Raw genomic sequence first — 15207 nt, 5'->3', positions numbered from 1 at the left:
TCTCCCCCTTCTAGATTGTGAGCCCACTTTTGGGTAGGGACCGTCGCTATATATTGCCAACTTGTACTTTCCAAGCGCTTAGTACAGTGCTATGCACACAGTAAGCACTCAAGAAATAAGATTGAATGAATGAATGAATGAATTCTAAACCCGGCTCTGACACATATCTGCTGTGTGACCTTGGGCAAGATACTTTACCTCTCTGGGCCTCAGTTACCTCATCTGGAAAAAATGGGGATTAAGAGTGTGAGTCGACAGGGACTGTGTCCAACCTGAATAACTTGTACTACTCCAGCACTTAGAACAGGGCTTGGCACATAGTAAGTGCTGAACAAGTACTATGATGATATTGATAATCACAATTATTATTAATAAATACGATTGAATGAAAGTTAGGCTTTCAGCCCTGCAGCAGTCCTGTCTGTCTCTGCATCATTCCCAGGTCCTTCTGACTACCAAGCCCATGCTCTATCTACTAGGCCAAATGACTGAAATGCTTACTGGGTGCAGAACACTGAACTAAGGGCTTGGGAAAGAACAGTGCAACAGAATTGGCCGGAAACATTTCCTACTCACAATGAACTTGCAGTCTCGAGGGGGCGACAGGCATTAATATCAATAAATAATTGATAATTGTGGTATTTGTTAAGCGCTTACTATGTGCCAGGCACTGTACAAAACGCTGGTATGGATACAACCAAATCTGATTAGACAGAGTTCCTCCTGGGGCTCACTGTCTTAATCCCCACTTTACAAATGAGGGAACTGAGGTCTGGAGAACTTAAGTGACTAGCCCAGGGTCACACAGAAGATAGGTGGTGTGTCCAGGATTAGGACTCAGGTCCTTCTGACTCCCAGAGTCGGGCTTTATCCACTAGACCACTCTGCTTCTCTACTATATAATCTATTCATCTGTACCTAAGTGCTGCGGGGCTGAGGTGGGGTGAATATCAACTGCCCACGGAGCACAGATCCAGGTGGGAGGAGGGTTGTTGCTTTCCTCACTTTCCTCACCCTCAAGTACTAACAGGGTGTAGTGGGAGGAGTAGGGGGGCACAGAGACACTCAATCATTCATTCTTACTTGTGCAGAACACTGTACTAAGCGCTTGGGAAAGGACAATACAACAATAAACGGACACATTCCCTGCCCACAACGAGCTGACAGTCTAGAGAGAGAGACAAAATTTAAAGACATAAATAAATGACGGATATACTCATAAGTGCTGTGGGGCTGGGAGGGGAGATAGATCAATGGAGGAAGTCAGAGAACACAGAAGAGAGTGGGAAAAGAGGAGAGGAGGGCCTTTGTCATTCATTCATTCATTCATTCAATCGAATTTATGGAACACTTACAGTGTGCAGGGCAATGCACTAAGCACTTGGGAAAGTACAATACAATAATAAAGTGTCACTATCCCTGACCATAATGAGCTCACTGTCTGGGGTTGTGGGGGAGACAGATAGCAATACAAATAAACAGACCTGAATGAAAATAAATATAATTACAGCTAGATACATAAGTGCTGTGGGGCTCAGAGAGGGGGAAGAGCAAAGGGAGTGAGTCGGGGAGAAGCAGAAGGGAGTGGGAGATGAGGAAAAGTTGGGTGTAGTCTGGAAAGGCCTGTTGAAGAGATGTGCCTTCAGTAAGGCTTTGAAACTGGGGAGAGATGGGGATTCAATGCCTGTTCTCTCTTCTATTTAGACTACAAGTCCCATGTGAAACCTGATTATCTTGTGTCTACCCCGGGACTTTTCTACAGTGCTTGGCACATAGCAAGAACTTAAGAAGTGCCACAAAAATTAGGAATACAAGCAGTGTGGGCTAGTGGAAAGAACAGAGGCTTTGGAGTCAGAGGACCTAGGTTCTAGTCCCAGATCTGCCACTTATCATTTTTTGAAATGATATTTGTTAAGTGCTTACAATGTGCCAGGAATGGCTCCTAAGCGCTGGGGTAGATACTAGCTTGGACACAGTCCCTGTCCCACTTGGGGCTCACAGTCTTACTCCCCATTTTACAGACGAGATCACTGAGGCACAGAGAAGTGACTTGCCCCGGGTCACACAGCAGACAAGTGATGGAACTGGGATTAGAACCCAGATCCTTCCGACTCCCAGGCCTGTGTCCTATCCACTAGACCATACACTGCCTCCCTGCTGTGAGACCTTAGGCAAATCATTTGGCTTCTCTGGGTCTCGGTTTCCTCATCTGCAAAATGCGGAGTCAATACCTGTTCTCTCTCCTACTTAGACTGTGACTCTTAGACTACGACCCCTTTTATTTACCCCAGGGCTTCGTGTGGGGTTTGGCACATAGTAAGTGCTTAACAAGTATCTTCATAATTGTTGTGTTGTTTTTATTTCTGTGCTATTAAAATGAAGCATAACTGGAGAAGGAAGTAGAGGTATGGAATTTGACAGTGTTTTTTGTGAGTGTGTGTGTGTGTTTGTATGTGCGTGTGGTTTGGCAACAAACTCTTGAAGACACAGAGAAAATGTCACTAATTGGAGCATAGAAAACAATTTAAATTGGGGTTTTTCTCATTCTCTGTCATCTATTTTAATGTCTGTTTTGCTCTGTAGATTGTGAGCTCCTTGTGCGCAGAGATTAATTCTACCAACTCTTCCATACTGTTCTCTTCCAGGTACTTTATACAGTGCTCTGCGCACGTAAATGTTCAAAACTACCACTGATGAAAGTCAACAAAGACCTTTTTCTTGCCCAATCCAAACGCTTCTAACTCCATCCTAACGATCAATCGTATTTATTGAGCACTTACTGTGTGCAGAGCACTATACTAAGGGCTTGGGAGAGTATGACATAACAGAGTTGGTAGACCTGTTCCCTGCTCACAACTAGCTTATAGTCTAGAGGGAAATCAATGATAAGGCCAGAAGCCCAAGAAAATTTCAGCCTGACTCTTCTCCGGCCCCCAAAGATGGCTTCCCCTTGCAAGCATGAGCATTTTATCTCAGCTCTTTAATCCTATGCCCACAAGATATTTACTCCAATACATTACATCCTATTCCTCCTTGATCTCAGCTGCCTTCGACACTGTGGACCACCCCCTTCACCTGAAAACACTGCCTAACTTTGGCTTCACCAGCACTGCTTCTCCTCCTGTCTCTCTGGCCGTTCATTCTCAGTCTCTTTCGTGGGCTCTTCCTCTTCCTCCCACCCCTTAACTCTGGGGGCCCCTCAAGGTTCAGTTCTGGGTCCCCTTCTATTCCCCATCTACATCATCTCCCTCAAAGAACTCATTCGCTCAAATGACTTCAACCCCCATCTCAATGAGGATAATTCCCAAATCTCCCTTTCCAGCCCTAATCTCTTTCCTCCTCCAAAGTCTCCCATTTCCTCCAGTATTCAGGAGGACTCCACCTGGGTGGCCTACAGGCACGTCCAATTTCACATAACCAAAATAGAACTCCTCATCTTTCCACTCAAACCCTGTCCTCCTGCTGACTTTCCCTTCACTGTAGACAGCACCACCTTCCTCCCTGCCTCACAAGCCCATAGCTTTGGCTTTATCCTGGACTCATATCTCGTTCTACCAACTTATTCAAACTGTCACCAGATCCTGTCGGTTCTATCCATAAAACAACGCTAAAATCACCCTTTCCTCACCAATAATACCGCTACTGGGCTGATCCAAGCACTTATCCTATCCTCTTTGAGTATTGCATCAACCGCCTTGTAAAAAGTGAAAGTACCTTTGGGTACTTCTTGCACATTCTTGAGCAAAAGTGAGTGTTCCGAGGATGGGTGTGATATTAAAATGAGGCATAACCAGAGAAGGAAGTAGATGTATGGAGTGTCATAAGGTTTTTGCGTGGTTTGGCAAGAAGTCTTTTGCAAACAGAAAGAAATCACCACTGTTTGAAGAGGGAGAGTTTAATTTAACTGTGTCCTTTCTCATTCTCTGTAATATATTTTCATATCTCTCTCTCCCTATTGACTGTAAACTTCCTCGTGAGTAGGGATCACATCTACCGACTCTACTGCATTGTGCCCTCCCAGAGACTTAGATTGTAAACTCAGTGTGGGTAGGGAATATGTCTGTTTATTGTTATACTGTACTCTCCCAAGTACTTTGCTCTACACATAGTAAACGCTCAATAAAAACATTTAGCTGACTGACTGATTTATTGTGGCGTGTTCTGCATACGGCCAGTGCTCAATAGTCGTAATTATCAATCAATTGATAAATCGCATTTATTGAGTGCTTACTGTGTGCAGAGCACTGTACTAAGTGCTTGGGGGAGTAAAATGTAACAGATTGGGCAGACATGTTCGCTTCCAGCAACTTACTTACAGTCTGGAGGGGGAAATGGACATTAATAGAAATAAATAAATCGTGAGTATAGACACAAATGCTATGGGGCTGAGGGAGCGTGTAGGCAGGGAATGTGTCTATCAACACTGTTCTATTATACTCTCCCAGGCGCTTAGTAGAGTGCGCCATGCACAGTAAGTTCTCAAAAGTGTGACTGATTGATTGACTAAAAGGGATGCAAAGCCAAGTAATAAAAGCTAAATGCTTACCGTGTGCAGAGCACTGTGCTATGCATTGAGAAAAAATACATAGATGGGAATGAAACACGGTCCTTCTCCCTCAGGGGGCTCTCAATGGAGGAGTAGAAATGGGAAAAGGCCCTGAAGACAGGCACATCGGGAATGAAGAAACATTCAAAAGCAGTACACACTATTGCACAAAATTAAAACAAAGTAACCAGAGAGTTATGCTGGAGAATCAATTAATGCAATCGATTGATGGATCGATTGGTTGAAAAGGCCTAGATTGACCCTACCCCATGGTGCTCTTGTAACTGGATTATGCAAGCTCCCGCAGGGGCAGAAATGGGATCATATTTGGGAGTTTTGGGTGCTACCCTGGTGGGTCTGTGACACCCCCACGAAACAAGCAGTGGGCTCAGAACTCTGGCGGCGGGGGTGGGATGGGATTCTAAGCATGGAGCCCGTGCCTGGGAATCAGAAGGACTGGCTTCTAATCCCCGCTCTGCCACAAATCTGCTATGTGACCATGGGAAAGTCACTTCAATTGTTTGGGCCTCAGTTGCCTTCATTTATAAAATAGGGATTAAGACGATGAAACCCATGTAGGACAGGGACTGGGTCCATCCTGATTAACTTGCATCTACCTTGGCACTTGGAAGAGTGCTTGGCACATACTTAATAAGTAACAAAATTATTTCTTTTTATGTACCATTCCAAATGGGGGTCAGCTCGCCTAATGGCCACTGGAGGTCCTGCACTTCCTAAAGGTTATGGGAGTCCCGGCTGCTCTCAACGATTCCAGAGGGGACCTGGGAGGGACTTCTCCTCGGGCTCCAGCTCAGCTTTCCCCTTCCTAGAATAGCTGACAAAACTGGGATGCAACCTGGTCTGGCAGGAACAAGTAGTAGTTCTGAGAAAATCCCCAGCCACTGCGAATGGGGAAAGAATGGGATGGATGGAAGGAGCCTTTCTTGACCCTGAGTGAAGATTCACCAGATGCCGGCCCACCATTCCCACTAGATGCTATGCACACACACACACACACACACAGACAGACACACACACACACATACACACGCGCACGCACACACACACACACACACACACACACACACATACCCTTGCTCCCCCAAGTCAAGGGGTCGCCCCAGGCCTACTCCATCCTCACAGACCCCAAACCCTTGTCCGAACTGGGGCTGCTGGGGCTTCGTTCAATTCATTCAATTGTTCATTCATTCAATCATTTTTATTGAACACTTATAGCATGCCGAGCACTCTAATAGCAATAATAATAATGATGGTATTTGTTAGGTGCTTGCTATGTGCGAAGCACTGTTCTTAGCTCTGGGGGATACAGGGTAAATACGTTGTCCCACGTGGGGCTCACAGTCGTCTTCGTCCCCATTTTACAGATGAGGGAACTGAGGCACAAGGAAGTGAAGGGACCTGCCTAAAGTCACACAGCTGACAAGTGGTATAGTCAGGATTAGAACCCATGACCTCTCACTCCCAAGCCCTGGCTCTTTCCACTGAGCCACGCTGCTTCTCCTAATGGTATTTGTTAAGTGCTTACTATGTGCGAAGCACTGTTCTAAGCGCTGGGGGGATACAAGGTGATCAGGTTGTCCCATGGGGGGCTCACAGTCTTCATCCCCATTTTCATTCATTCATTCAATCATTTTATTGAGCGCTTACTGTGTGCAGAGCACTATACTAAGCGCTTGGGAAGTACAAGTTGGCAACATATAGAGACGGTCCCTACCCAACAGCGGGCTCACAGTCTAGAATAGCGAGACAGACAACAAAACGAAACATATTAACAAAATAAAATAAATAGAATAAATATGAACAAGTAAAATAGAGTAATAAATATGTACAAACATATATACGTATATACAGGTGCTGTGGGGAGGGAAAGGAGGTAAGGTGGGGGGATAGGGAGGGGGAGGAGGGGGAGAGGAAGGAGGGGGCTCAGTCTGGGAAGGCCTCCTGGAGGAGGTGAGCTCTCAGTAGGACTTTGGACCTCATTTTCCAGATGAGGTCACTGAGGCCCAGAGAAGTGAAGGGACTTGCTCAAAGAAATGCAGCTGACAAGTGGCATAGCCGGGATTAGAACCCATGACCTCTGACTCCCAAGCCCGGGTTCTTTCCATTGGGCCATGCTGCTACTCTAAATGCTTGGGAGAGTACAATACAACCTGAACAGATTAGTTCCCTGCCCACAGGGGAGTTAATCCATCAGTGCTATTTATTGAGTCTTACCGTGTGTTAAGCTCTGTACTATATGCTTCAGAAAGTTTGTAGTCACAGTCCCTGCCCTTGAGGATTTTACCCGACCCCTCTCCCATCAGCCTTCTTTCCCAGAGGCCACACCAGTGGTGCCAGCCAGTGGTGCCAGTCAACTTCCCTGTTGTTATAATAGTAATAATAATGGTACTTGTTAATCAATCAATCGTATTTATTGAGCGCTTACTTTGTGCAGATCACTGTACTAAGCGCTTGGCAAGTACAAGTTGGCAACGTATAGAGACAGTCCCTACCCAACAGTGGGCTCACAGCCTAAAAGGGGGAGACAGAGAACAAAACCAAATATACTAACAACATAAAATAAATTGAATAGATATGTACAAGTAAAATAAATAAATAAATAGGGTAATAAATATGTACAAACATATATACATATATACAGGTGCTGTGGGGAAGGGAAGGAGGTAAGATGGGGGGATGGAGAGGGGGATGAGGGGGAGAGGAAGGAAGGGGCTCAGTCTGGGAAGGCCTCCTGGAGGAGGTGAGCTCTCAGTAGGGCCTTGAAGGGAGGAAGAGAGCTAGCTTGGTGGATGGGCAGAGGGAGGGCATTCCAGGCCCGGGGGAGGACGTGGGCTGGGGGTCGATGGCGGGACAGGCGTGAACGAGGTACGGTGAGGAGATTGACGGCAGAGGAGTGGAGGGTGCTTGGTGGGCTGTAGAAGGAGAGAAGGGAGGTGAGGTAGGAGGGGGCGAGGTGATGGAGAGCCTTGAAGCCCAGGGTGAGGAGTTTCTGCCTGATGCGCAGATTGATTGGTAGCCACTGAAGATTTTTGAGGAGGGGAGTAACATGCCCAGAGCGTTTCTGGACAAAGACAATCCGGGAGGCAGCATGAAGTATGGATTGAAGTGGGGAGAGACACGAGGATGGGAGATCAGAGAGAAGGCTGATGCAGTAGTCCAGACGGGATAGGATGAGAGCTTGAACGAGCAGGGTAGCGGTATGGATGGAGAGGAAAGGGCGGATCTTAGCAATGTTGCGGAGCTGAGACCGGCAGGTTTTGGTGACGGCTTGGATGTGAGGGGTGAATGAGAGACCGGAGTCGAGAATGACACCAAGGTTGTGGGCTTGTGAGACGAGAAGGATGGTAGTGCCGTCAACAGAGATGGGAAAGTCAGGGAGAGGGCAGGGTTTGGGGGGGAAGACACGGAGTTCAGTCTTGGACAGGTTGAGTTTTAGGTGGTGGGCAGATAACCAGATGGAGATGTCCTGAAGGCAGGAGGAGATGCGAGCCTGGAGAGAGGGGGAGAGAGCAGGGGCAGAGATGTAGATCTGGGTGTCATCAGCGTAGAGATGATAGTTGAAGCCGTGGGAGCGAATGAGGTCACCAAGGGAGTGTGTATAGATCGAGAACAGAAGGGGACCAAGCACTGAACCTTGGGGAACCCCCACAGTAAGGGGATGGAAGGGGGAGGAGGAGCCTGCAAAAGTGACTGAGAATGAACGACCAGAGAGGTAAGAGGAGAACCAGGAGAGGACGGAGTCTATGAAGCCAAGGTCAGATAGTGTGTTGAGGAGGAGGGGGTGGTCCACAGTGTCGAAGGCAGCTGAGAGGTCGAGGAGGATTAGGATGGAGTATGAGCCATTGGATTTGGCAAGCAGGAGGTCATTGGTGACCTTTGAGAGGGCAGTTTCCGTAGAATGTAGGGGACGGAAGCCAGACTTTAGGGGGTCGAGGAGAGAGTTGGTGTTGAGGAATTCGAGGCAGCGCGTGTAGACAACTCGTTCAAGTTAAGCAATTACTATATGCCAAACACTGTCCTAAACACTGGGGTAAACACAAGGTAAGCAGGTTGGACACAATCCCTGTCCCACGTAGGGCTCACTCTCTTAAACCTCACTTTACAGATGATGTAACTGGGGCCCAGAAAAAGGAAGTTATTTGCCCAAGGTCACAAAGCTGACATGTGGCGAAGCTGGGATCAGAACTCAGGTCCTTCTGACTCCCAGGGCCGGGCTTTATCCACGAAGACACGCTATTCACAGTCATCCAAGCTGCCGCTCTACTGGGCATGGACCCTCAGGTGGGCATAACAGGTCCCTGAGGATGAGCCCCCCAAAGCCCGAAGGTCACCCAGGGAGCTTGAACTGAGGCTCAGCACGGGGGGAAGCTGGCAGAAGAGCAGCTCCTGGACACCACAAGTCCTAACCCCCCCCCCCAAATCCAGCCCCAAATGGCAACGTGGTGACACTGACCCAGAGCCACCAATGAGATGGGGAAGTTGGGGCCAGGAGAGTCTGGAGGGCAAAGAGGCTAGGGGAGGTGATGGAGATGAGCCAGAGCTGGGGACTTGCTGAGGGGTAAACCCTTACCTGTCATCTGGCAGGGAGCAAGGGGGACCATGATGTCGGGTGGAGGAAAGGTCCATGAGAAGCTGTATGGTCTAGTGGGTAGCGCACAGGCCTGGGCGGCAGAAGTTCATGGGTTCTAATCCCAGCTCGGCCAGTTGTCTGATGGGTAACTTGGGCAAGTCAGTTCACTTCTCTGGGCCTCATTTACCTCTTCGGGAAAATGGGGATTGAGACTGTGAGCCCCTCATGGGTCAGGGACTGTGTCCAACCTGATTAACTTGGATCTACCCCAGCACTTAGAGCAGTGGTTGGGACATAGGAAGCAGCTTAACAAGTACCGTAATTATTACTGTTACTATTATTATGATCTGTAACATGGTGATTGAGACTATGAGCCTCATGAGGGACAGGGACTGTTTCCAACCCGATTTCCTTGTATCCAACTCAGCACTTAGTTCCTGGCACATAGTAAGCACTTAACAAATACCACAGTTATTATTATTATTATTGTCTGTCTCCCCCACTCTAGACTGTAAACTTGCTGTGGACTGGGGATGTGTCGGTTAATTGTTGTATTGTAGTTTCCCAAGTGTTTATTACAGTGCTCTGCGTACAATGTGTTCCATAAATGCGATTAAATGAACGAATTATTATTATCATTTTCGTTATTATAATAGGTTCTGGAAGCAGTCACTGTCTGGCCATGAGCAAGGAGGCAGTTCGGGTGACTGGTGGGGGGCACAGCATGCTCCTCGCCCCCTCCTTTTTGCCACCAGGGCTGGGGGAAGCTCCTGGCCCCCATCATTTCGATTGTTTGATTGACTGAGGAGCTGCTGACAGGGTATGGGCAGGAGACAGGGTTTGCAGGCTGTCTGGCTGGAACAGCGGTGACCCCTTGACTTGGGGGAGCGCTTAGTACAGTGATTTGCAGATAGTAAGCGCTCAATAAATACGATTGAAAAGAAGAATGGAAGGCCAAGCTTCAGGGCCCGGACAACAAAGATCCAAGGATTCGTCCAGAAGGACACGGGCAGCTTCTTGGAGGGCCTCAGGGGGGACAGGAACAGGCCGATCGGTGAGGGAGCTGGCACCACCTGGGGGTCGTTCCTCCTGCCCGAGGAGACCCTCCACCCTTGCCCTTGGGGGAGGGCTGCTCATGCCATCCTCCCTCCGACGCCAGGATAAAAGGAGGAGGGTTTGACGGGGCTCCCAACCCCATCCTTCAACGCTGCAGCCACGATGAAGCGTTTGATTCTGCTGTGCGTCCTGCTGGTCGCCTCTCAGGCCAAGGTCTTCAAGAAGTGCGAGCTGTCCCGGGTGCTGAAACAAAACGGCTTGGCCGGCTACCTAGGCATCACTCTGCCCAACTGTGAGTTCGCCCCCGGCCTTTCCCTTTCTCCTCTTCCATTCAGTCGTACTTGATGAGCGCTTCCTGTGTGTAAAGCACTGCACTAAGCGCCCCTCAGGCTCCTCCTGCCTCTTCTGTTTCTTCCTCATCCTCCTCCTCTTCTGTCTTCTTTATTTCTCCTTTCCCTCCATCCCTCAGTAATTCATTCACTCACATTTATTGGGCGCTTACTGTGTGCAGAGCACTATGCTAAGCGCTTCGCAGAGTACAAGACAATAAACAGACATATTCTCTTCCTCCACCGAGCGTGTAGTCTCTCTCTATCTCCATTCCTCCTGGCTCTGTCCTTAAATGCTGGAATCCCCTCGCCCTGACCCCCTTTTCTCCCATTGTCCTTCAGGGCTCTGTATGGCACACCGAGAAAGTGGTTATAATACTCAGACCGTCCGCCGCCTTTCAGACGGCAGCACCAACTACGGGATTTTCCAGATCAACAGCCGTTTCTGGTGTGACGATGGCAAAACAAGTGGAGCCAGGAATGGTTGCAAAATCTCTTGCTCTAGTGAGTAGACCTCTCCCTCCTAGACCTACCCCTTGCTACCTTGTTTCTTGCCCTCCCCCCATCCCGGGCTGCTAGTGGGGTCAGTGCCCCTGCCGGACTCTCCTCCTGAAGTGCACTGGACTCTCCCAAATGCCCTGCACACAGTAAACACTTAACAAATACGACTGAAGTTAGGCTTTCAGCCCTGCAGCGGGGCTGTCTGTCTTTGCAATATTCCCAGGTCCTTCTAAATCCCATCTGTTTACTAGGCCACATTGCTTAAATGCTTACTGTGTGCAGGACACTGTTCTAAGCGCTTGGGAGAGTACGCTACAACAGAGTTGTTTAGAAACGGTCCGTACTCACAATGAGCTTACAGTCTAGACGGGGAGAAAGACATTAATATCAATAAATAATGGATAATTATGGCGTTTGTTAAGTGCTTGCTATGTGCTAGGCACTGTACTAAGCGCTGAGGTGGATACATGCAAATCAGGTTGGACAGAGTCCCTGTTCCACATGAGAGTCACAAACTTAAACTGCCCTTTCCATCCACATGGCTACCATGTTAATACAATCACTCATACTATCCCAGTTGGATTACTGCATCAGCCTCCTTGCTGACCTTCCTAGCTTCCTGTCTCTCCCCACTCCAGTCATCACTTCACTCAGCTGCCCGGATCACTTTTCTACAAAAACGTTCTGGACGTGTCACCCAGCTCCTCAAAAACTCCAGTCGTTGCCCATCCACTTCCGTATCAAACAAGAACTCCTCTCCATTGGCTTTAAAGTACTTCATCACCTTGTCCCCTCCTAACTCACCGTGCTTCTTTTATTCCATAACCTACTCTGCACACTTCACTCCTCTAATGCTAATCTTCTCACTGTGCCTCCATTTCTCCTGGCTCACCGCCGATTCCTGTCGCACGTTTTGCTTCTGGTCTGGCATGCCCTCCCTCCTCTAACCCGACAGACAACCACTCTCCCCCACTTTCAAAGCCTTATTGAAGGCACATCTCCTCCGAGAGGCCTTCCCAGATTAAGCGCTTGGAAAGTACAATTTGGCAACAGAGACAATCCCTACACAACAATGGGCTCATTGTCTAGAAGGGGAAGACAGACAACGAAAAACAACAAGTAGACAGGCAACAATACCATCAAAATAGATAAATAGAATTATAGATATATAATTCTATATCATAGAATTTTAGATATATATTAGAGAAGCAGCGTGGCTCAGTGGAAAGAGCCCGGGCTTGGGAGTCAGAGGTTATGGGTTCTAATCCCGCCTCTGCCACTTGTCAGCTGTGTGACTTCGGGCAAGTCACTTAACTTCTCTGCGTCTCAGTTACCTTATCTGTAAAATGGGGATTAAGACTCTGAGCCCCATGTAGGACAACTTGATTAGCTTGTATCCCCCAGCTCTTAGAACAGTGCTTCGCACATAGTAAGCTCTTAATAAATGCCATCATCATTATTATTATTATTACACATTATTATTAAAATAAATGGGGTAATGAATTACCAATATACACAAGTGCTGCAGGGAAGGGAAGGGGGTAGGGGAGAGGGGCAATGGAGAAGACAGGAGGAGAAGAGGAAAAGGGGGGCTCAGTCTGGGAAGGCTTCCTGGAGGAGGTGAGCTCTCAATAGGCCTTTGAAGGGGGAGGAGAGCTAGTTTGGCAGATGTGAGTTGGAATAGCATTCCAGGCCAAAGGTAGGACGAGGGCTGGGGGTTAAAGATGGGACAGGCGAGAACGAGGCACAGTGATGAGGTTATCTGCAGAAGAGTGGAGTGTGTGGGCTGGGCTGTCAAAGGGGAGAAGGAAGGTGAGGTAGGAGGGGGCAAGGTGATGGAGAGATTTGAAGCCCATAGTGAGGAGTTTTTGCTTCACCCGAAGGTTGATAGTCAACCACTGGAGATTTTTGAGGAGAGGAGTGACATACCCAGAGCATCCCACAGGTCACAGATCCAGGTTGGGGGAGGGCTGTTGCTGTGCCCTGCTGACTCCGCCCCCTTTCCTCACCCCCAAATCTGATCAGGGTGTGGGGGGGAAGAGTCGGAGAGCCTGGGCCTGGGAGTCAGAAGGAGCTGGGGTCTAATCCAGGCCCCGCCACATGTCTGCTGCATGACCTTGGGCAAGTCACCTCACTTCTCTGGGCCTCAGTTACCTCATCCGGAAAATGGGGATGAGAGTGTGAGCTCCATGTGGGATAGGAACTGTATCCAACTGATTAACCTGTATCTACCTTATCGCTTAGAACAGAGCTTGATGCATAGTAAGTGCTTAACAAGTGCCATTATTATTATTATTATTCCCCCCCCCCCTTCACTACAAGCCCCTCCTCTTTCTGCTGGTCCTTTCCTTCCCGACCCCTCCCACCGCCACCACGGGAACGTGCCAGACTCCGCCCCGAGAGAGGGGCCTTGTCCCTCTCCAGTCCCCAAATCTCTTCCCTGAAATCAGCCGGGGGAGGCAGGGAATGGGGGAGGGAGGGAGGGAGGCCGGGGGTCGGCAGCTGCCTCTTCCCGCCTCCCCCTGCCCCCTGACCTCCCCCTGTACACTGGAAGCTATTGGTGGGCAGGGAATGCGTCTGTTGTATTGTTCTATTAGCCTCTCCCCAGCTCCGACTACAGTGCTTTGCACATAGTATGCGCTAAATGAAGATGACTGACTGCCTCTCCCTGCCCCGCAGAGCTCTTAGACGATGACATCACGGATGACATAGCGTGCGCAAAGAAGATCGCGCGGGAATTCCGAGGGTTGTCAGGCTGGTAAGACCCCCGTCTGTCGCCCCCCATCCTCCTCCAGGCTCTCTTCCCTCCCCCCTTCTCTCTCCCCCGCCCCCGCCGAGCCCCTCCGCAACCCAGCTTCTGCCCATTTCTGTCCGGACCCGCGGGCCCAGAACTTGTTCCGCTCGATTGGCCGAACTTGGCCGGGCCCCTCTTCCCTCCCACGCAACGATCCTGATCCTCCGCTCCTCCCCTTTGCAGGTTGAGCTGGACAATATACTGTGAGGGTCGCCGCCTGTTCCAGTACGAGTGCTAGATCCCCCCAGCCCGGAGGGCTCCTCTGCTCCCCGGGCTCAGCGATCCTCCACCGCAGACTCCCGGAACCCAGCCCGGACTTCAGCCCCGGCTCCCCGGACCCCGGCCCCGACTCCCTGAGTCGCTCCTCTCGGCCTCGGCTCTGGTGGCGGGTCTATTTGTCTACTCAATAAAGATTTCTGCTTCTACTTGGACCTCAGACCCGATCACTGTGGGTGTCTGGAGGGGCTGCCCCGGGACCGGACTCCGTGGGGACGAGGGCCGGTAGCCTCTGACCAGCTCCGGATCATCCCTTGTCCATCCCAGGTCCAGCCCAGGTCTAGCCTCGGCCCAGGCGAGTCCCAGAAAGCACGGGAGGCGGCCCCGGGACCCTGTCGGCTGGGCCCAAGGCCACGGCTCGGGCCCAGAAGAGGCTCTCAGAGACCAGAACTGATGGATTGATTGATTAATAATTAATTCACTCACTCATTCATAGTTATTGAGCGCTTACTGTGTGCACAGTACTGGAATAAGCGCTGGGAAGAGTTCAATACAACTATTAACAGACACATTCCCTGCCTACAGTGTGCTTACAGGCTAGATGGGGTGGCAGACATTAACAGAAAGAAATAAATAACGGATAAGGGCATAAGTGCTGTGGGACTGGGAGGGGAGATGAATCAAGGGAGAGAGTTAGGGCGACGCAGAAGGGAGTGGGAGAAAAGGAGAGGAGGATTTAGTCAGGGAAGGCCTCTTGGAAACGCAGCTACCTCAGGGCCACAGGGCTGGGAATGTCGGTCCCCCGTCCTTCTCCTTCCTCCTGCCCGTGGAGAGATTCCCCCTCCCCGCCGCCCCCACCGGCTCATCCGTCCACCCCCACCCCCAACCCCGGCAACCTCCAATGCATAAAGCCCGGGCCCGGGAGTCAGGAGATCATGGGTTCTAATCCCGAGTCCGCCACGTGTCTGCTGTTCGGCCTTGGGCAAGTCATTTCATTTCTCTGGGCCTCAGTTACCTCATCTGTAAAATGGGGATTAAGACTGTGAGCCCCACGAGGGACAACCTGATCACCTTGTAACCTCCCCAGCGCTGAGAACAGTGCTTTGCACGTAGTAAGCACTTAATAAATGCCTTCATTATTATTATGATGATTATTATTACTTAGGAAAAGCTT

At 49.6% G+C, this 15207-nt stretch overlaps 1 protein-coding gene across 1 annotated transcript; it reads left to right on the top strand.

Moving 5' to 3' along the window:
* Window positions 1–10355: 10355 nt before the first annotated feature.
* Window positions 10356–14242, top strand: LOC119933627 (lysozyme C I-like). The gene is made up of 4 exons (XM_038753178.1): window positions 10356–10485; window positions 10865–11026; window positions 13703–13781; window positions 14001–14242. Exons 1-4 carry the CDS (start codon window positions 10356–10358, stop codon window positions 14053–14055), a joined length of 426 nt encoding a protein of 141 aa, XP_038609106.1. The 3' UTR covers window positions 14056–14242.
* The last annotated feature ends 965 nt before the right edge of the window (window positions 14243–15207 follow it).

Source organism: Tachyglossus aculeatus, chromosome 10, assembly GCF_015852505.1.
Source record: "Tachyglossus aculeatus isolate mTacAcu1 chromosome 10, mTacAcu1.pri, whole genome shotgun sequence".
NCBI lineage: Eukaryota > Metazoa > Chordata > Mammalia > Monotremata > Tachyglossidae > Tachyglossus > Tachyglossus aculeatus.
Note: the sequence above shows the minus strand (reverse complement) of the source record. Positions and strands in the feature narration are given on the sequence as shown.